This window comes from Trichosurus vulpecula, chromosome 1 (genome assembly GCF_011100635.1).
Source record: "Trichosurus vulpecula isolate mTriVul1 chromosome 1, mTriVul1.pri, whole genome shotgun sequence".
In the NCBI taxonomy this organism is placed as follows: domain Eukaryota; kingdom Metazoa; phylum Chordata; class Mammalia; order Diprotodontia; family Phalangeridae; genus Trichosurus; species Trichosurus vulpecula.
This window is the reverse complement of record NC_050573.1, coordinates 138,022,393-138,044,758: the sequence shown is the minus strand read 5'-3', so window position 1 is coordinate 138,044,758 and position 22,366 is coordinate 138,022,393. Positions and strand designations below refer to the sequence as shown.

Below are 22,366 nucleotides of genomic sequence, written 5' to 3'. Positions count from 1 at the left end.
ATCCTGTATATATATATGTTGTTGCACAGTCCTTTGCTTGGGGTGTCTTCCAGTAGATTGTAAGCTCCTTGATGTCAGGGTCTGTTTTATCCTTTCTTTGTATACACAGAACTTAACACAGTGTATTCTGGCAAAGAGTAGGCCCTTAACAGATACTTGACTTTGACTTGCCTAGAGAAGGAAGGTGTCCCTAGGCTTGCCACAGGGGTCTAGACAAAAGAGCAAAAGCAAAAATAAGAACCCCTGCTCTACATTCTCAGCAGCTGGGGTGGAAAAATCCATCCTCTTGCGGTCAGTATGATGATGAGCATCTCTCGAGTTTTCAGACACTGATCTCAGATGGTTTTCACCGGGCCATAATTCTTAGCTCTTCCAGACTGGTAGAACTTGCCAGAATTTGCTTTTGGCTGGCATGGCCTTCGGGAGCTCAGGGTCACCCCAGGAGAGCTTTAACGACGATGTAGCTTTAAAAATCTTTTCTAAAATTTCAACACTTTTTTCCCCTTGTAATCTGCTGAGGGTGAGGGGGGTTGGGGGGGTGGCACTTTCCCTTTTAAAAAAAATACAGAGACTTTTGCCAATTCCTTTAAGCAAAAAATAAAATAAAAATTCAAACACCCACATTAGTGGTGAGGAAAGGCCAGAAAACCTCTAAAAAAAAAAGTATGGAGACAAATCTGTTACATTTCTGACTGAAGGGGCTGCTCCGTAGCCACTAGGGGGATTCTTAAAACTTTAACGAAATTGGATTTTGCAGGATGTTAGTTAAGAAAATAAAAAACCTTTCCTATGAATCCAAACATACTATTGCGAACTGTAACAACTGCTTTGTTTTAGAAGGAGTGACAAGTTGTATGCTGGCTGACCTGAGAAAGGCAGAGAGCTCTTACTGAGCTAGTTTTTGGGCTGCCCTTGCTTTCTGAGCTTTATTTCAGTTCGCCAGAGTTAGGACTGGCAGGCTGTAAGAACCGAGAAAGAAAAGCCTCATTTAACCGCATCCGCGCCGCCGTGCCTGCCGTCCTTTCCCGAAAACTCAGCCGGACCCAGCGCCTCCCACCCCGCGCCGGGCCGGGGTCTCAGGTGGGGGCACGGCCCCGCCACCGCCCCGCTCAGCCGGGGTCCTCGGCTCCGACTCAGGGGAGGGAGGGGCCCGAGGGCAGACCCAGGCCGTCCGGGAAGCTCCACTGAGACGGGGCGTGGGGGGTGGGGGGAGGCGGCGAGTGAAGGTGCGGGGGATCGGATTGGCTCGCGGCATTCTCTTCCCCGTTCCCACCACCGGAACTTTCGGGTCGGGACGCGGGCCCTTTAAAAGAGAAGCCCAGGCCTCTCCGGCGCCTGGAACTGGGCGGGTAATAACAACAATTAAAAAACTTTTTCGACAACTTCTGCCGCTTCCGCCCCCTCCGCGGCCGAGTTTCCTGCGCCGCCGCCGCCGCCGCTGCTGCCGCTCGGGACAGCAGTGCCCGGGGCCCCCTGTCAGCGGGGCGCGGGGGCGCGGCGCTTCCCGGCCTCGGCCTCCTCCCACCCCCTGGGCCCAGACCGTTGGTGGCCCGGCCTGCCCCGCGACGGCGGCGCCCCCCCGAGCCGGGGCGCCGCCATGGAGTACCTGAGCACGTTCACGGGCAAGGGCAGCCGTCTGCTGCGGGGCACCGCCAACCGCCTGTGGGGGCTCGGCAGCAGCGTCACCGGGGGGAGCCGGCAGGTGCGCTTCGAGGACTACCTGAGGCAAGAGACCCCGGAGTCGGCAGACCCGGAGCTCCCGGACGGCTCTTTAGGGGCTTCGTCTTTCCTGCCAGGACTCGGTGAGAGGCGACGTGGGGCGGGGGGGCGTGGAGCTGGCCAGGCCCGGGCTGGGGTGTGAGGGCGTGGAGCGACGGGGACAGGAGCCCGTGGGTGTTTGTGCAGGGATTGTGTGTAAGTGTGTAAGTATCCTGGCCGTCGAGCGTGTGTGAGCATTTGTGAATGTGTGGGAATTCTGGCCACTAGGTAGGGGGGGGTGTGGGGTGTGTGTGTGTGTGTGTGTGTGTGTGTGTGTGTGCGCGCGCGCGCGCAAGAATGCTGCCGGCCGCGCGTGTGTGCACACCTGTGGGTGTGCGGCAGTCCTGGCCACCAGCTTGAATGGCTCCCTGTGCGCAGGAATCCTCACCTCCAGGGGTATGCGTGTGTAAGTGCCTGCGTGTGCAGCAATCCCGGCCACGTGTGGGGCGTATGCGTGTGTCTGTGTGTGCAAGATTATTGGTCAGCACGCCTAGGGTCTGGCTGGCCGTCCGGTGTTGAGGAATAAAAGGAACCTGTTGAAGGCCAAGTTTATGGGGGAGAGCCTACCCAAGGCCTGTGCACGAAGGTGTTGAGCGGTCGGAGTTCTTAACCTGCAGTACATGACCTTGTTTAATAAGTATTTGTGTTTATACATATATACATACATACATATCTATGTATATATGTACATAATGGTATTTAGTATAATTGGTTTTCTTTGTACTTGTATATATTTTCTGCATTTCGAAATGTTATTCTGAAAAGTGGTCCTTAGACTTCACCAGACTGTCAAAGGCATTTTTGACATAAAAAAGGCTATTAAAAAAAAAAAAAAACCACTCTAATTAGGATCAAACTTCCTGCCTGCTAATTCTTTTTGCTCAGTAGTCCTCCTGTCCCCACTTTAAAGGCTTTATTTACCAAGCCCAGTACAAGGATACTGGGAAAAGAAACTTCTGAGGCCCTTGAAATGAAAGTAAACTTGTGCCAGTTACACTTTCTTACCTCTGATCTCCTCTCCTGTCCTTTCTTTTCTCTCCTCTCCTCTCCACATTCTGCAACATATGACTTTTTAGTCCAGATTTTTTAATGTGACATTTGCCACTGAAGGAATTTATTCAGTTTGTGTCTTAAAATAATTAGGCATGATTAACCTTTTAAAAGTTGGGACGTTATGTACAACAAGGGTTCATGACCTGGGGTCCTTGAACATGTGTGTGCATAATTTTGATAGTTACGTTTTAGTATAATTTATTTCTTTCACAGTTCTATGTATTTATTGTATTTTATGGATTTAAAGTTGTGATTCTGAGGAGGGGTGTATATATTTCATAAGCCCAGCAAATGGGCTCATGTCATAAAAAAGGTTAACTTCTGTATGATACAGCGTCCCTGATTGTATAAATGATATAGGCTTAAATGAGTCTTACTGCCTTGAAATGGCTAGAATTTTCAACTCCTTTACCATTTGTTAGTGACAACTAGGGGGACTTTATTGTCACAGTTCTCTCATCACAATGGCTCTGTTTCATATTTTTATATTTTAGTATGATAACATTCATGCTTTTGAGGAAACTGGAGAAAATCCATAAATAAAATTAAGTTTAGTATTTATTTCTTTTGTTTTCTCCTCTGTAGTCCAATTATGCAAAAAATTCTACTCTGTTAATCATTTGCTGGTTGGCTCAGCTACCTTTAAATAAATAAACTGCCTTTAAATAAAATTTTTAAGTGTCAGGTATTAATAGTTTGAATTAATTCACAACCATTAGATGATGATTCCTGTGGAATTTCTAATTATTGTTAAACTTGCTCTTGTACCTTGAACATTATAAAGACATTTTAAAGAAAAGTTATTGGATGGAATGGAATTCTGGATTTTAATATGGCCAATAATTTAAGCTAATATGCCTGGTAGATTCTGGCATTTTAGGCCATATGACCCTGAAATCTGAAGCCTCTCTTCTACTTACATACATGTATAAATAAGTAGTACAACTAGATAATGACATATTTATACCCCAGTGGATCTGTGATGTCATTTATTTGGATACTCTACATGAATGCAGATCATAAAGCATCTGGTATGACTTTTCCATATCCTCCAATAAATCTGCCATACATACTTGGTTCCTTTCTCATTCTCTTGACATAGTTTAGATACCATCAGAGCCCTTGAATGGTTTATGTAAAGTGTTGCATTACCAGTAATATGCCTCTTTATCAACTTTTCTGTCGTCCCTAATTTTAGTTCTTGGAAGACTTGCTAGGCAAGTCAGTCATTTTAAGAAGGATTTTTTAAGCGCTTGCTATGCCATGTCCTGTGCTGAGTAAGCATTCTATTTAGGTACAGAGGAAGGCCAAAACACAGTCATTGCCCTCAAGTAGCTTATATTGTAATTGTGCGTAAAAGATATGTACAGTGTAAATGAGACATAACTCTCAGAAGGAAAGCTCTAGCCCTGGTTGAGGCGGGGGAGGAAGAGGGGAGAACAGCTGGGGATAGGCCTTCTGCAGATTGTGAGATTTAAGCTTAGTCTTGAAGGAAGCTAGTGAAGACAGGAGGCAAAGGAAGAAAAATCTCAGCCATCAGGGACAGCTGGTGAAAAGGCATAGGGTCAGGAGATGGATAGATAAGTTGCATCCAGAAGGTGAATGGAGTATCATGGAGTGTGTAGAAGGGTGTGAAATATAAGAAGACTGTAAAGGTAGGAAGGGGCCAGGTTGTAAAGGACTTCAAAAGCCAATCAGATGATTTCATATTTGTTTGTGGTCATAATAGAGAGCCACTGGGGTTTATTGAGTAGGGGAGGGTGACATGACTAGATCTGCACTTTAGAAAGATCACTTCAACACCTGAGTAGAGAATAGACTAGAGTGGGGAAATTCTTGAGGCAGGGAGACCAACAAGAAGGCTGTTACAGTAGTCCAAGTGTGAGCTGAACAGGGCCTGCACCACAGTGGTGCAGTTGTGAGTAGAGAGAAGGATATGTGTGTGTATTTATGTTATGTATATACACACATATCCAAGAGATTGAATGGAGAAATGACAAAACTTAACAAATTGGGTATGTGGTGTGTGTGATATAAATTGATGAAGACATTGAGGTTGGGAGCCTGGGTGACTATGACTGTGTATGGTGCTTTTGTCAATATTGGGGAAGTTTGGGAAGAGGAGAGGGTTTTGGAGCTTTGTTTTGGACGTGCTGAGTTTGTAATGTCCAAGAGGTAGATGATGGCACAAGATGAGCTCAGGAGAAAAATTAGGGCTGGATATAATTATATGAGCGTTAATATCACCTAGCAGTTGCTTAATCTGTGCTTGTTCACTGACTCACTGACAAAAAGATTATTAATATTGTTAAAGATGGGCCTTTGTTTCAGGAAGACCCATGGAGTCATTAAGAGAACTTAAGAAATTTCCCAAGGACAGCTCAGTCTGCTTCTCTCCTATTCACTGCTCATTTTCAATGTCTACTTGGTCTAGTCCAGAGAATAGATTTATTTTTTCCTGTGGAAATTGTTTGCATGAAGTCTTTTAAATAATTATGAGTTTTATTAAATAATTATGAGATTTACTTAGGAGATCCTACAGTGTCTCATAGTTAGATGCAATTAGAACAGTTATCGGGAAACAGGAGCACCTGGAAGAACTCAACATCTGTCAGGAATCCCTTTTTTGATTTAGACTGTGGATCCTTCATGGTAGTTGTCATTTGGTGAGCATACATATCTCTGTTTCCTGACTCACTTGATGATAATAGAAAAAAACAACTATAGAACAAAGTTATATTTCTGTTAAATCTTTCAAAGAAAGTTGTTGGAGGAGAACCTTTAAGGCAGTATTTTTATCTATTGAATCAAATACTTTTTTCATAGTAAACAGTATGCAATGTATTTTCAACACTTGTAAATTAACTGTGTGAATAAAGATTTGATATGCTGTAAAATTTTGTCTGAGAAAGCATGTAGGTTCCTTTGTTATACCTTTAACAAGAATACCACCAATGTGTGTAAGTTAACTCTGCATGAAAATTTTATAGAGAGGAAAAAATAGACACATGGTTTGCTTGAGCTCTCTTTTTCTTTGGTTAACAAGCTCTGAGAATTTTTCCAAGCCTTTAATGTCTTCCACTCTTTCAGATACCTTGAGAGTTAGTCCTTTAGCACCTTCAGAATTTCATTGCCACCAGCATTGAGCCTTCCTGGACAATAATTGGTCTAATCTTACTGCTTTTCCTGTCTCTTCTAGTGCCAGTTTTACTTTTTCATGCACCGTATCTGGGACTATGTCTTTATAGTGTACAAGTGTTGTATTGTGATGCTTCTAGATTTTTATCCTTGCTCATTAAACATTTCTGTTACAAAAAAATTCTTTGCCGATCTTTTCCATTTTTATTCTGTTTGTACTAATGGTTCATCTTTGAATGTGCTGGGAATGGCTTTACTAATTGGGTCTCTTGCCAAGTTTTCTTTAAACTTGTTCTTCTCTTCACTGCTTCTATTTTATGAGCCAGTAATACTCATAATCTTCCAGTATCCTCCTCTGTTAGATTTTATAAATCAGTGAGTATTCTTTGCCAGTGTTGCCTTTGGCTGCCATATCAATCTGCTTGGCAAGGAGACCAAGCATTAGCTGACTGAAGCAGTTTCTATGTTCTTTTGGTTTTGGTGTATTAGAGGGAGTGGTACAATTAAGAGTTTGAATTTATTTGAATGCCAGTGCTGCTAATTGTAACTTGTATGATTTTAGGGAAGTAATTTAATTTAGCAGGGTATTTCCTTATATCAGAAATGAGGAGGTTGAACTAGATTGTCTCCATTGTATCTTTTAGCTCTGAAACTATGATCCCTTTTATGCAGTTGATTTACGTTGGTTAAGCTTTCTTAGTAAATGGTTATTATCTTGTCAATGTCTGTTCCTTCACCCATTTCCCATTTGGGGTGCCAGTCATCAAAATACAATATTCCACCATAAGATAACCCAATCTGGCACATTCTGTCCATTGAACATGACTGCAGTTTCTCACGTCCATGCTTTTGTTCATGCTATCATATCCCTATGTCTGGAATGGTCTTCTTTATTATCTTTGCCTATGAATTGCTGTTCTATTCAAATTCCCACTTCTTTCATGAACCTTAATTATGTTTATTTTGTTTCATATTTTGATATTTTTATGTTGCGTAGATAATACATGAGTGGTTCCAGGAGGGTAAAATAAGAAAAGAATACGAAAGAGTATGGTTATTATTTACTCCAAAAAGCAACTGTCAGTCTTTATGCCTTTTTTTTAATATCAGTAAAATCTTTGAGAATATTCCCATTAGCTCATTTGCTCACTAAGGATAGCCTCACATATTTCCTCTTCTCTCCTCTGACACTGCTACCACTCTAGTGCAGGCCCTTATCACCTCACACCTTGATTACTGCAATGGCCTGCTTTGGGCCAAAGGCATGGGGGGCAGGGCGAGGTACAAAGTGGAGGCTGTCTGGCTGCCTCAAGCCTCTCCACACTCCAGTCCATACTCCCATTTAGCCACCACAGCAATTTTCCTAAAGCTCCAGTGTGACCATGTCATACTCCCACTCATTAAACTCCAGGGGCTCCTTATAGGATCTAGAAGCTAATACAGAATGGTTTGTTTGGCATCAAAGCCCTTCATAACCTAGCTCCCTCCTACCTTTTTAAATCTCACACCCGATCCCCCAATACACACCCTTTGATCCAGTGATATTGGTTCCACCCCTGGCATTTTTTCTGGCTGTCTGTCATCCTAGGTGTATGCTCTCCCTCCTGATCTTTGCTTATGGCTTCCCTGACTTTAAGTCCCAGCTAAAATCCTGTCTTATACAACAAGCCTTTTCCAGCCCTCTTAATTGTAATGCCTTCTCTTTCAAATTATTTCTTATTTATCCTGTGTATAACATGTTTGTATGTATTTATTTGCTTATCTCCACCATGAGATGGTTAGCTCCTTAAGTGTAGAAACTGTCCCTTGTTTCTTTTTGTATCTCCAGTGTTTAGAACAATGCCTGGCTTCCTGAAAATGCAAGAAGAGAATAATCAGGCTTTTTCAGATTTGTTTCTATAACGGTCATAACTTTAGTCACAGTCGACTGAAAGGAGAATATAAGATCTTGTTTGTTTCAAGAAAAGAATTTGACTCTATTAAGCAAAATGAAACATTGATTAATAACAATAGACTTATGTTCTCCAAAGGCATTTGCCACTATTATGTAGTATATTTTTCAAAGAGTACAAATAAGAGGATTCTGTGCCAATTAATGTAACAATCCACATAGAAAAATCCAAGTAGGTGAAGAATGTTTATTATATAGGTGTTAGGAGAGTTGAATGGTTAATGAGTTAATTCAGCTCAATCTTTATGTCTGTCTATCTATCTCATCTGTGTTTTTTAACTTTTATAGGTAGACAGTACAGATAGAAGAGGTTCAGAGAGAGTGAATTTGGGAATTTGTGCAGTGCCCTTTTGGTAGTTAATCTAATCTTCCCTCCCTTCCTTAGAATAATGCCTGGGATTTCATCTTTTAAAAAAGAAATAGTTATTCAATTAAAAATTTATTTTATAAAATAGATTTTAATTGCAACTATACACTAAGAACAGTGAATCAAATATTGAGAGTTTTTTTTTTTGCTGTAATATTTCCTTTACTTCACATTTCAAATTTGCCAAGAATCATAAAAAGGATCATTGTTGCAAAACTCTTTGAGAGCTCCATGAGTTTTCACTAGACTTAAGTCTTGAGTATTCAAATAGTTCCCTTTTGAATAATAGTTAATATAATACTTTAAAGTTTGCAAATTGTTTTATATATGATATCACTTTTGGTACTCACAACCACCCTCTGTGATAGGTTCTATTATTCTCATTTTCTAGGTGAAGAAGCTGAGACTGAGAAATGTTAAGTGATTTGTTCTAGGTCACACAGATAGGCAACCATCTGAGGCAAGATCTGAGTGTCTCCCTAAGCCCAAGTCTACTCTATCCACTGTACCTGTGCTATTATCCTTGTTGGTGGTCTTGTCTTTAGTTGTTAATTATTATAACTACCAGATTATTAATGATAAGTACTGTGGTATGGTATAAATTGTATAAAATCGGAATAATCTGGAATTTAAAATTTTCAACTTCCCAGTGTTTTTTAACTTTCAGTACAAAAAACTTAAATCAGTGCCAAAAGATTTTTCATTTTTAGTTATTCATGCTTTATGTTGTGACTTTTTTATTATCAGGAGCAAACATTTAGTTTTGGTTTTTGGAGCCTTTGGATCTTTACTCTTATATGTAAGTAAAGCCTTTAATTTTTTTTTGTCACCATTTGCTTTTCCCACCAGGAAACATAGTTAATCGCCCGATCTTTCCATGCGTTCAATTCCAATTCTCTGTTTCTAATATCCATATGTAATTTTAGCTTTCTCTTGGATAAGGACCATTCTTTAAGGCCTGTGTGGTTGATGAGGATCCATTAATTCTAAGAAATCACTTCTTCATATTAATTTTGCCTCAGAATGCTTTAGCCTTGATTTAAATATTTGCATTTTATTCTGGATGGTATATAGAGTTTTTTCCTATGGGAAGGGGACACAAAATGTTGATTTCTCTGCCATTTAAAAATGATGAACTTCAGGTCAAGTAATGTTTTCATTTGATACTGTAAAATGCTGTATCAGTAGCATTATTCTTTAATTCATGGTTATTTAGAAGATCATAGAAATGTTTTTAAATAATATAAAGTCTGAAAACAGCAGTTATATTTAGAACATCTGACAAAGAAGAGATGAACAGACAACAGAATGGGTTTGGCTAGATGCTAATATTAAGTATTTGAACAGGGCCTAGTTTTGTAAGTAGTTTATTAGTTTACATTTTCATGTTGTAGTAACTTTGGCTTCCCTATGCAAACACTTAGGTAATGTGGTGGAGTGGTTTTCAGTCTCTCTTTATTTACAGGCTCCTTCCCCATTGCCTACAAGTATCTGCAAGTCTCCTGTATCCTTGTTGAACATCTTCACTCGATAGTGCCATACTTCCAAGCTGTCACTTAAAATCTCTTCTATTCATAATCAAACTTGAAGAAATAGTTGTCTCTGTCAGTATCGTTCTCATGGCCTCCATTTTCTTCAGTTCTATTACTTCTTGCAGTAGTCTGGCCTCTGACCTCACCACACTGTTGAATCTACTCTCTTCGAAGACAGGAATGATTTCTTTATATCAAAATCCAGTGTCCTTTTCATAATCTCTGTTCTTTTTGACCTCCTTATTTGGCGGTGTTGACCACCTCCTCCTCTTAGATACTCTCTTAGACCTTTGTTTCTTTCAGTCAGGTTGCTCTCTGAGTTCTCTTACTAGTTGCTTATCATTTTTTTCTCCTTTGATCAGTCATCATGTAGCTTCCGCCCAATAAACATGGTTGTCCCGGCCCTGGACCCTTTCCCTCTCTCTACACTGTCTTTTCTAATGTATTTCATTGTCATCTATAGACAAATAACTTGAATATTATATCCAGCCCTAATTACTCTAGATCCAGTCATGCTTTATCATCTGCCTGCTGGTTGTCTCTCCATAAAGGTTCTTTTTGGCTTCTCAAACTCAATGTATCTAAACAGAAATGATTATGTGGAGGGAAGGAGAGAGGGAAGGGAGGGGATGGCAGAAAAGGAAAGGGATAAGCATTTATACATTGCCTACTATGTGCCAGGCACTGTGCTAATTGATTTTATAAATACTATCTTATATTATCCTTATAACAACTCTGAAGGTAGGTGCTATTTATTATCCCCATTTTACAGAAGTAGAAACTAAGCCAGATAGAGGTATAATGACTTGCCCAGCCAGAGTCACATAGCTAGTAAGTATCTGAGGCTACATTTGAACTCAGGTCTTCTTAACTTCAGGCCCAGCGTTCTGTGCTACCTCTGTTAAGGGGACTGTTGTCCTAGTCGCTCAAGTTCGCAGCCTTAAAATCATCCTTAGGTCTGTTTTTCCCTCACCACTTATAACTAATCACTTACTAGGAGATATAATAATAATAGCTAACATTCATATAGTGCTTTAAGGTTTGTAAAGTACTTTACATCTCACATCTCATTCGATGCTCACAACAGCTCTGTGAGGTGGGTGCTACTATTATCTTTGTTTTACAGATGGAAAAACTGAGGGCAAAAGATGTTCAATGCCTTACCCAGAGTCACACAGCTAGTAAGTATCTGAGGCAGCATTTGGGTTTAGGACTTCCTGTCTTCAAGTCCAGCATTCTGTCTGCTGTACCACCTAGCTGCCTCTGTATAGCAGTACACTCACAACATGTTTTATATCCATCTCCTTTGACTTCCACTTCCAAGATCAAATGCAAAATCCTCTATTTGATGTTCGAACCGCTCATAACCTAGCCTCCTTCCATCTTTCCAGTCTTCTTACACCTTACTGCCTCAAATCAATGCTCCAGTCCAGTCACGCTTCTTCTCTTGGCTCTGGTCATTTTCTCTGGCTGTGCTCCATGGAATGCTCTCCTGTCTCATCTCTACTTGTTGGCAGTACCAACCAAAATCCCATTTTCTACAGGAAGCCTCTCCCAACCCCCTCTCAATTCTAGTGCCTTCTCTAATTTTTCTTGTGTGTAGTATCTTTGTCTATATTTGCTTGTTGTCTCTTCCATTAGAGTGTGAATTCCTCGCAGGCGGGAACTGTCTTTGGCCTCTTTTCGTATCCCCAGCACTTAGGAGAAGCATAATAAGTGTTTGTTGACTGACTGTTGCTGTAGATATGTTGCTGGATTTTGAATCAGAGCACCTAGGTTTGAATCTCAGCTTTGACACTACTTATCACTAAAATTCATTGGACCTCAGTTTCCTTATCTGAAAATTAAATTGAAGCCCTATCCTTTCTTTGATACCCCTGATCCTCAGTATATAAGTTAAACTAGGGTTTTTTGTTTTTGTCTTTCCTCCAAAGGACTGTCTGCTTCTGTTGTGCTCATATGTCCATTTTCTCTTCCCTGCCCTATTGTCTTTTTAAAATTTAAAAGTTCCTTGTATATCTGATGAGGTTAGGGGTGCTCAAGACCCCAGAGTACTGACACGCCAGATCCTGCCGAATGAATTCAACTCAAACCTTCTTAGCCAAAGAAAAACAACATTTATTAAAGATTCGCCATAATGGGTGGACTCTTAGAGAGCCTGAGCGTTTGTGACACCAAAGCCCAGCGGGCCACAGTGAATCTGAGCTGAGCTCCTTCATGTAAGCAAAGACTGTGGGAGTGATCGAGGGCTGGTTCTGGGGTGATGGGAGGAGGGGTTTGGTGAGTGTCTTGAGGAGGAGTCTAAGGATGTGATTGGGGTGACCAGACGAAGTCAGACTCCAGTAATAGGATTGAGAGTGGGAACTTGCCAGAGACAATCTGGAGGTTACTGACAGAGCTAGGCTAGTTTAAGGGTAAAAGATTTGGTCATGGATATTTTGATAGCATCTAGGGTGGGAAGTAGCTATAGGATTGAGGGCTAGGCTAGGGAGAGATTTGGGCCTAGTGATGAGGAAAGGCTTCTGGCCTCAGGGGAAGTCCAGACCAAGGAGGAAGATTCTAGGAGAATTCTAGGGGGCTCCCTCAGCCTCTTCCTCCTGCTTGAAATTGTTTACGTTTTTGCCTTCAGAATTCATTCTTGAGAGTCTCCTGTCCTTTCTGGACTGAATTTACCAGTAAATTTTAGTAGGATCCCACGTTTCCTTTTAAATCTTCACTCCCCAAAGCTTAGCATGATTGCCAGGCTATGGTCAACTTTACTCCCTTGAAGGCTCCATCATTTCTACCCCAGCAACTAGTTTTTCCTATTAGTAAGAATCAGATCCAGGATCGAAGACCCGGTTTGTTTGCTTGTTTGTTAGTTTCAGAAGGATGGAATTATTAAAGCTGCTCAAGAAGTCATTAGCCACTTGGCTTTTGACTTACCCAGTTTCAGAAAGGGAAGGGAAGGAAATAAGCATTTATATAGTGCCCACTTTGTCAGCCACTGACAAGCACTTTTTAAAAATATTATCACATAGCAACCCTGAGAGGTAGGAGCTATTATCTCTATTTTATGGTTAAAAAAAACTGAGGCAAACAGATTAATTAGATGTCTGGATAATTGAAGTCTCTCATTATCACTAAGTCAAGTAAATTCTACCTTCTACTGGAAGCCTTCTTCTACCTCACTTAATTCTAGTGCCTTCTCTTTGTTAGTTATTTCCTTTTTATCTTATGTATGGATTTCTTTGTTTATATTTGTTTGCACATTGTTTTCCCTTTTTGATTGTAAACTCCTTGTAGACTGTCTGGCCTCTTGTTGTATCCCCAGTGCTTGACACTTAGTAGGCAGTTAACAAATGTTTATTGATTGATTCTGTCTTCATTCCTTTTGGGTTATGTAGGCTCTTTATATGTAGTCAAAATTGTCTGTTTTCCCATTTCTGATCTCCTGTGCCTTGTTTGGTTAAGAATTATTTCACTAGACCCAATTGTGAAAAGGTACCTGATGTTCAGGTCACATGACCTCTGTCCCAGTTTCCTTATCTTCAGAATAGGTTAATAGCTCTGGATTGTTGTAAGAATTAAATGAGATAACAGGTGAAGTGCCTTGCTTTAAACCTTGAATGTTATTGTTATTATTTGTGATTACCAAATAAAGAGATTCTAGAAAAATGGGGTGACAGGTGATAGATTTTGCTTTATTACATAGTTCTGTTGGCATCTCTGCTCTGTTGCAACATATATTTTGTAATCATTGCCGCTTTTGGATGCTTTAACTTTAAGTGAATGCTATGTTAACCACTTTCGAAATAATTGGGTACAAACATAAATCTTTTTTTTTTTTTGAGACTTTTTTTTTTTGCAGGGGGGAAGACAGGGCAATTGGGGTTAAGTGACTTGCCCAAGGTCACACAGCTAGTGCATCGTGTCTGAGGCTGGATTTGAACTCGGGTCTTCCTGACTCCAGGGCCAGTGTTCTACTCACTGCGCCACCTAGCTGCCCCAAACATAGGAAATCTTGGCTTGAGTAGATTGAAATATTGAGATTCCTCTGTATTTGACAACTTATATTTGTTCCCTACATAAAATGCTTAAAGCAGTTATTCTCTTTTTCTTTAAATCTCTCTTTTCCCTCTTTCTGTGCTCATTCAATCCGTATGATAACATCAGATGATACAGTTTTTGAGTTCTCCAAGATGAATGCTTCTACTCATATACTTTGCATTATCTTAATACTGTGTTCGATTAATAGGTTCTCACTGTCTAAAAAATGTTCGTGGATTTTGGGGGTGGGGTGGGAAGGTGTTGTCTAGATGAGTTTCCCAGTGAGGAACTTCACCTCCCAGCAAAGCACCTGCTACAATTTACATAGTCTTGGACAATTTCCTAGAGTAGCAAGACATTGTGTGCTCTCAGAGCTGTGTATGTGTGTCATTCAGCTAGGATGTGTTAAATGGCAGAAATCCAGGTCTTCTTGTCTGAGGCTAGCTTTCTGTTGGCTGTAATCATGCTGCATTATAATGCATAGAAATGGGAAATAGAAGGGAATAATGATTAATATTCATCTTTATTGGCAGTTTTAATTTTAGATGCTAATTCTTACCCTATTTCCTTTTCCTTATCTCCTTATGCCTAAGTTGTTCTAATGTGTTGGTGTGGTGGCCTTCCTTCCCTTTAGGAGAAGAGAATGGAGATTTATTTCCAGATCAGTTATCTACTTTTCCTTTGACCTTGTTTCTGTTCTTTAACATTACTAGCCTACTTTTAAACTTGTTAAAAGCTTTTAACAAAGCAGAAGCCAAAACATCTTGTCACATTTATAATTATTACAATCATAGGCCTTGCACTTGCAGAAAAATGAGTTCTCATTTTTCTGTAATGGAGTGGTTGAAAGAACTTAAGTAATTTGATTCAGTAGTATGGTAGATGGGAAGTGTGTAGGATTTGGAATTAGAAGACCATGGGTTTGAATCCTGGCTTTCTACCACATCCTATCTGAATGACCTTGAACTTATGCAATTCAGTGACAATTTGCCTTGGTCTTTCAAAATCACTGACAGTTACCAGGCAGTTAAATCCACACATCGTTGTCTGGTGAATTGAATTCATTAAGGGCTACTGTGTTCTTTATTAGCTGTATTTACTTATGCCAGTAATGGAAGTATATAGGGAACTCTCTTCACTGCTGCAAAGCAAAGCTAAATCTTTGACTTACTAGGCAAGTTTCCTAGGGAATAACTAGCCCTGGGTCAACACAGCTAACAAATGGTAGAATTTGAGTCTAAGTCTTCTTGACTGCAAGCCCAACATTCTATCCATTATGTTTTAAAGTCTCAATTTCTATAGGTCTCTAGACCTTCTTAACACAGCTTAAAGATTGCATTAGATTTCTTGACTTCCATACCAAATAGTTGACTCCTATTTAACTTATAGTCTACCAAAACCCTTCGGTTTTCATTTCCCAATATCCTTTTGTTCTGTTTTTCTTAGTTGAAACATTATTTGCTTTGTTAGAAAAAATGAGCAGAATGAAAGTTGAAAAGTTCTGTTTTTCTGTCTTTTGTTTCCACAGGCCCAAGCAATTTTTACAGTCCTGTTCATTTTTTAAAATTTATTTAGTATTTTATTTTCCCCTATTTACATGTAAAAACAATTTTAAACATTCATTTTTGAAACTTTTCAGTTCCAAATTCTCTCCATTCCTTCCTATCCCATTGAGAAAGCAAGCAATTCAGTATAGGTTTTGTACATGTGTAGTCATGCAAAACATTTCTATATTAGTCATATAAAAGAAAGCATAGCCCCCCCCAAAAAAAACCCATCAAGAAAAATAAAGTAAAAAAGGTATGCTTCAATTTTTATTCAGACACTATCAGTTCTTTCTCTGGGAATGGATAGCATTTTTCATCTTAAGTCTTTCAGAATTGTCTTAGATCATTGTATTGCTGAAAATAGCTAAGTTATTCACAGCTGACCATCTTACAATATTGCTGTACCTTTGTACACAGTGCATTTTACTTTGCATCAGCCCATGCAAGTCTTTCCAGGTTTTTCTGAGAGTGTCCTGCTCATCATTTCTTATAGTACAATAATATTGCATCATAGTCACATAACACAACTTGTTCAGCCATTCCCCAATTGATAGGCATCCCCCCAATTTCTAATTCTTTGCCACCAGAAAAGAGGTACTATAAATATTTTTGTACGTATAGGTCCTTTTCCTTTTTGTTTCTTATCTTTTTTGGGATACAGACCTAGTAATGATATTGCTAGGTCAAAGGGTAGGCATGTTTTTATAGCCCTTAGGGCACAGTTCCAAATTGCTCTACAGAATGTCTGGATCATTTCATAATTCAGCCAGAAGTGCTTTAATGTCTCATTTTTCCCACGTCACCTCCAGCATTTGCCATTTTCTTTTTTCTATCCTATTTGCCAATCTAATAGGAATGAGATAGTACCTCAGAATTGTTTTAATTTGCATTTCTCCAATCGATAGTGACTTAGAGCATTTTTTTTTTCACATGGCTATAGATAGCTTTGATTACTTCCTCTGAAAACTGTTCATACCTTTTGATCATTTGTCGGTTGGAGAATGACTCTTATTTTTGTAAATTTGACTCAGTTCTCTATATGTTTGAGAAATGAGGTCTTTATCAGAGAAACTTGCTTCAAAAGTTTTTTCACAGTTACTGTTGCTAACTATATTTCTCTCCTTTCTATTCCCTCCTCCCCATTTATTTTATCCTCTCTTCTTTCTCCCTGTTCCTCCTCAATAGTGTTTTTCTTCTGACTACCTCCTCCCCCAATCCATCCTCCCTTTTATCACCCTCTCCTCTTATCTCCTTCCCCTTCTACTTTCCTGTAGGGTAAGATAGATTTCTATACCCAATTGAGTGTGTATGTTATTCTCTCTTTGAGCCAATTCTGATGAGAATAAAGTTCACAAACTCTCCCTCACCTCCCCACTCTTCTCATACACTGTAAAAGCTTTTTCTTGCCTTTTTTTATGTGAGATAGCTTATCCCATTCTACCTCTTCCTTTCCCTTTCTCCCACTATATTCTTCTTTCTCATCCCTTAGTTCTATTTTTTAGATATCATCCCTTCATATTAAACTCACACCTGTGTCCTGTCTCTGTTCTCCTTCTACCTGCCCTAATAATGAAAAAGTTCTTATGAATTACAAGTATCATCTTCCCATGAAGAAATGTAAACAATTTGAACTTTATGAAGTCCTTTATGATTTTTCCCTTTCCTGTTTACCTTTTTATGCTTCATTTGAGTCTTGTATTTGAAAGTCAGATTTTTTTTTTTTTTGGTTTGGCTTTCTTTTCATCAAGAATACTTGAAAGCCCTATCTTTCATTGAATGTCCACTTTTTTAGACCCTGAAGGATTATGCTCTCTTTTGCCAGTAGGTGATTCTTGATTGTAATCCTAACTCCTTTACCCTCTAGAATATCATTTCAATCACTCCAATCCTTTAATGTAGGAGCTGCTAAATCTTGCTTTATCCTGACTGTGGCTCCACAATACTTGAATTGATTCTTTCTGGCTGCTTGCCATGTTTTCTCCTTGAGCTGGGAGCTCTTGAATTTGGCTGTAATATTCCTGAGAGTTTTCATTTTGGGATCTCTTCCAAGAGGTGATAGGTGGATTCTTTCAATTTCTGTTTTATCCTCTGGTTCTAGAAAATCTGGGCAGTTTTCTTTGAAAATTTCTTGAAAGACAATGTCTTGGTTCTTTTTTTTTTTTTTTTTTTTTTTTGATTATGACTCTCAGGTAGTCCAGTAATTTATTAATTATATCTCCTGGATCTATTTTCCAGGTCACTTGTTTTTCCAGTGGCATATTTCACAGTCTTCTATATTTTCATTCTTTTCACTTTGTTTTATTGTTTCTTGATTTTTCATAAAGTCATTAGCTTCTATTTGATCAATTCCAATTTTTAAGAAATTATTTTCTTCAGTGAGCTTTTGTTCCTCCTTTTCCTTTGGCTGATTCTACTTTTTAAAGAGTTTTTTTTCTTCAGTGAATTTGTGTACCTTTTTTTCCACTTGACCAATTCTGCTTTTTAAGGCAATTCTCTTCATTGGCTTGTTGTACCTCTTTTATCATTTGGTCTAGTCTGTTTTTAAAGTGTTATTTTCTTCGGTATTTTTTTGTGTCTCCTTTACCAAGTGGTTGACTTGTTTTTCATGATTTTCTTGCATTACTCTCATTTCTTTTCCCAATTTTTCCTCTGCTTCTCTCACTTGACTTCCAATTCCTTTTTGAGCTCTTCCATAGCCTGAGACCAATTCATATTTTTCTTGGAGGCTTTGGATGTAGGTTTTTCTTACTCTGAGTGTGTTTTGATCTTCCTTGTCACCATCATAACTTTCTATGGTCAGCATTTTTTTATTTGCTCATTTTCCCAGCCTATTACTTGACTTTTAACTGCTTGTTAAAGTAGGGCTCTCCTTCTGGGGTAAGAGGGTGCTATATCCTAACCTTTAGGAGTTTGGTGCAGCTGTTTTTAGAGATACTTCTGAGGACCTATAAGTTTTCAGTTTTTCCAAGATGGTATGATCAAAGAAGAGGTGTTTACTCCTCTCCTGGCCTGTGCTCTGCTCTGTGAGTGACCACAAGCACTCTTTACTGCCCTGGAACTGTGATGAGGGTCCCCACTCCACTGCAACTACAAGCTCCGGTGTGCTAGTACTCCTCACTCTGGGACTACCACTTAGGACTGTGACCTGGAGAGTCCTGCTCCAGTGCTAGCAAAGAGACTCTTATAACCTTCTGACCCCCTTACCATCTATGGGCTGAGAGCTCTGGAAGCAGCCACTGCCACTGCTGCTGTTGATTGATTCACTCCCAAGGACTGCTCCTGGTTTGCTTGGGGCCAGGGCTGTGATGGTGAGGCTTGCACTGGACTTGGTTCCACTCTCACCCTGGTGTGACAGATCTTTCCTTCCGACTTTCTAAGTTGTCTTTGGCTAGAAAATTATTTCACCCCATCCTTTGGTGGGTCTGCTGCTCCAGGAGTTGTTTTTATAACATTTTAAAAAGGTGTTCAAGGGGGGAGAGTTCAGGGCAGTTGCTGCCTTTTCTCCCACATCTTGGCTCTGCCGCTTCATCCCCTTCTGTCCTTTTCATTTTGATCCTCTTCCCCAATATAACTTCCTATTTCTTTCTGTTCTTAGCTCCCATTTTCCTCTTACTTGGATTTTAACAGAGCTCTGACATGCTTTCTTTATTCATCCTGTAATCTTTCATTTTGCTTGAATCTTTTAAAATCTTAGTTAGTTGATTGGTCTCATTAAACAGTTAACTTTTTTCCTCTTCAGAATTGTTTCTATTTGTCAAATGAAATATTATTCTTCGGATAACTTCTCACCCTTGGAAACCTCTCTCAAAATCTAACTTAGCAGGTTTTCCGTTCCTTGATCACAAAATATAGTAGGGGAGTATTCATATCTTTACAAGATTGCCACTATTTCCACTGCAGGAACTCTTTATGGGTGAGAATCAGGTCCAGAATAGCATTTTCTTTTCCCTCCTCCTTTTGAAGGATGACACTGTCTTTAAGTTACATTATGAAATTATTAGCTCTTCGGCATTGGGCATAAGGAATGTTCCAACGATGTTTGAATAATTGAAGTTTCCTATCATTCTTAATACTCATCAGTGCTCTGTGACAAGCTTTTAGCTTTCTTCCCAAACACTTTCTGTTTCTTCTTTCTGTCCAAATGATCTATAGGATATTTAGATGACATGTTATTTGTTTCTGTTCATTGATCTTCATCTTAATGCTTTCCCCTAATTCCTGCATTCTTTGCCTCAGTATATGTTATTAATATGCATCACTGTCTCTCCTCTTTATGACTGTGCTATTTTTAAAATATAAATGGCAGATACCCTTCCAGAGCCACATTTTTATCAGGGATCCCACCCCATGAAATTAGTCAACACTTAAGTGCTTAATAAGTTCAGGGCACTGTACTGAGGCCTGGGAATGTAAATACAAACAGAAAGATAATCTTTGCCTTAAAAGAGTTTACATTCTAATGTAGGAAATGTGAAAGTCCTCTATCATTTGATAATTCATATAGATAGTAACACTCCAGAAGTATAGATACTTGAACTTTCATTAGAAATTGTTTAAATTAATGCAATAAGAATTGCCCTGCAGGTCCACATCTGCCATCTGAGACTGTTCATCCAATGCTGGGACCATTTCCCTTAGATTTGTATTGTACCAAGACAGTCAGAAACTGCTTTTCTTTTTCTTGATGTTTTGGATTTCTTCCATGGGCTTTGTGAACCTTCACCTTCTACAATATCTCCTTTTACCCATTTAATGTGAGACACAAAGGTTGACTTCACCTTTTTTCTTATTCTTCATGTCTTTGTGTAGACATCTGAAGCTATGGTTTTTATTGATGACATTTCTTGCATTTCGTTGCCTGTGAATTTCTGTAGATCTTGACTGCAGTTCTTACTATGTAACTACTCTCCATGGTATCTAGCTTTGTTGGTGGGTGTGTGCGTGTATCACTTTCTCTCATCATAGCCCACTACTGCCACCATTTGACAACAGGCCATCACAACTTCAGGAAACTCAAGTGAAAACAAGGTTTATTACAGGAGAAATGAGCAGGCATGTGGAACCCAATCCATACACAATTCTGCATTTTTATAACAGTAGGACAAAGGAAGGAGGAGGTACCAGAAATCTCCCACGTGAAAGGGCGTGGCATGGGAAGGGGAAAAGTGCCTTAAAGATAGGAAGACAACAAAACCTACCCTTGGGAGGAGCAAGGTGATGGCAAAAGCTGCCTTCTTTTGCCTGGCAAACTGGTAGACTATGAAGGTAGCATGGTCTACATATCTGCGTGGGTGCCAGCTGTAGGAGAAGTTTCTCAGCCTCGCACCAACTGACTGGCATTTGTCTTGACCTCCAAGGACACACAGGGAGTCCAGTTTGGGATGCAAACAATAAATTATGTCATCTAGAGGGGTGGGGGGGCCCTGTCCTGGGACACATTCAGGGCCTCCTGCATGCTTTGAGCCCAGTGTTTCTGGAAAATATGACAACTCAAAAAGACAAGTTCAGGGGACCCCTAAATAGTCTTTAACTGTGTGTGTGTGTGTGTGTGTGTGTGTACGTACACGATATATACACACACAGAAGGAAGGAGAAAGAGATTGAGCTTTCTTCTTCCTTTTCACATTAAAGCTTTTTGTAATACTGCAAACATCCTTTATCACCCCTTGTTGGGTGCATGTTCTTGGTCAAAAGTCTCTATTCCTATATTTTAAACCATACCCAAATTTAAATGCCTTTCTCAAGACACCATCTTTGCAACCAGCTGTTCACTTTTTCCATAGAAGAACTCAAATGATGTTTGTTGAATTTAATTATTTAATAATAATTATGGTGGTACAAGTAGGAGGTTATACATGAAGTGTTTTTGTTTTGTTTTGTTTTTAAATTAATAGGAGTTTATAACTCCTAGAAACTCCAGAGAGAATTTCCATGGGGTCACAGACTTGTAGCTTTCCCCCGTCTTACAACTTAAGTGTTTCCATGTATTTTTAATCTGCTTTGCTGCAGATGAGCTGAGTTCATGTTTCTTCAGGTTAAGGTTGATAGCTTGGTGGAAAGAAGGAAGTGAGGCAAGATGAAACTAGTGGTGGTTGAGAGGGGCGATTGCGAAGTTTTTGTTCGGGAAAAATTCTTTAGCAATTCTTTAGCTACTGGCATCTTCTCAGATAATGTCATTCACTTTCTTTGCCCTTTCTTTGATAAAACATGTATTTTATCCTTTTGATAATATATATATATATATATATATATATATATAATCATCTAGTCCTTTAACCTACCTGTTTTTGAAGTCTTAGAAATTGAGAATTATTATTGTTAAATGTGTGTCCCTTAGATAAATAAATGTCAAACTGTGCTAGAACCTTTTTATGGTTCTATGTGAAGTTGCATATTGTACTTGTTTTTTAAATAGATGAAGTTCTTTGGTAGATGTAAAGTGATAACTTCACTTGCCTATTTGAGTAAATGTCTTTTGTCATTAATTTGGTCCCTGATTACGTGGAAGAAAGAATTTCTTTCAGTCTCAAAAAAAATTTTTGATAAGAGAATATTGGGATTCTTGGGGAACCTATGCATACTCCTTTGAATGGTGCCCATGTTCTCCTGTAAATCTTCCACGAAGTCACATCATAAATTAGAGGAGCAAAGAGGAAATACAGGTTTGTGAATAGGGGAAGAGTTCAGGAATAAACATGTGCTAGTAAGGCTCACACAAAATAAAATGAACAATTCTGAATATAAAATTGGAAGGGTTTTGTATAAACAAATCAAATGTAGTACAAATTAAAAAAGAAAGGTAACTGCAGCAGGTTTTTCTCATAAAGGTCTCATGTCCAGGATATTAAGTAATTGATTGAAATTAAAAGACTAAGAGATATTCTCCAATATATAAATGGTCAAGTGATATGAACAGGTAATTTTCAAAGGAAGAGAAATTCAGCCTATCAGCAGTCATCAAAAAATGCCCCAAATAATTAGATAAATGCAA

At 39.3% G+C, this 22,366-nt stretch overlaps 1 protein-coding gene across 2 annotated transcripts in view; it reads left to right on the top strand.

Annotated features, from left to right (window-relative positions):
* The first annotated feature begins 1,186 nt into the window (after positions 1–1,186).
* The window catches only part of OXR1 (oxidation resistance 1), a 105,030-nt gene continuing 83,850 nt past the window's right edge, over positions 1,187–22,366 (top strand). Inside the window, exon 1 of one of the 2 annotated variants that reach the window (XM_036754958.1) lies at positions 1,187–1,802. In XM_036754958.1, the coding sequence (XP_036610853.1) occupies positions 1,598–1,802 (205 nt within the window). In that variant the 5' untranslated portion in view covers positions 1,187–1,597. The remainder of the gene's footprint in view (positions 1,803–22,366) is intronic. The other variant, XM_036754948.1, reaches the window with a different exon arrangement.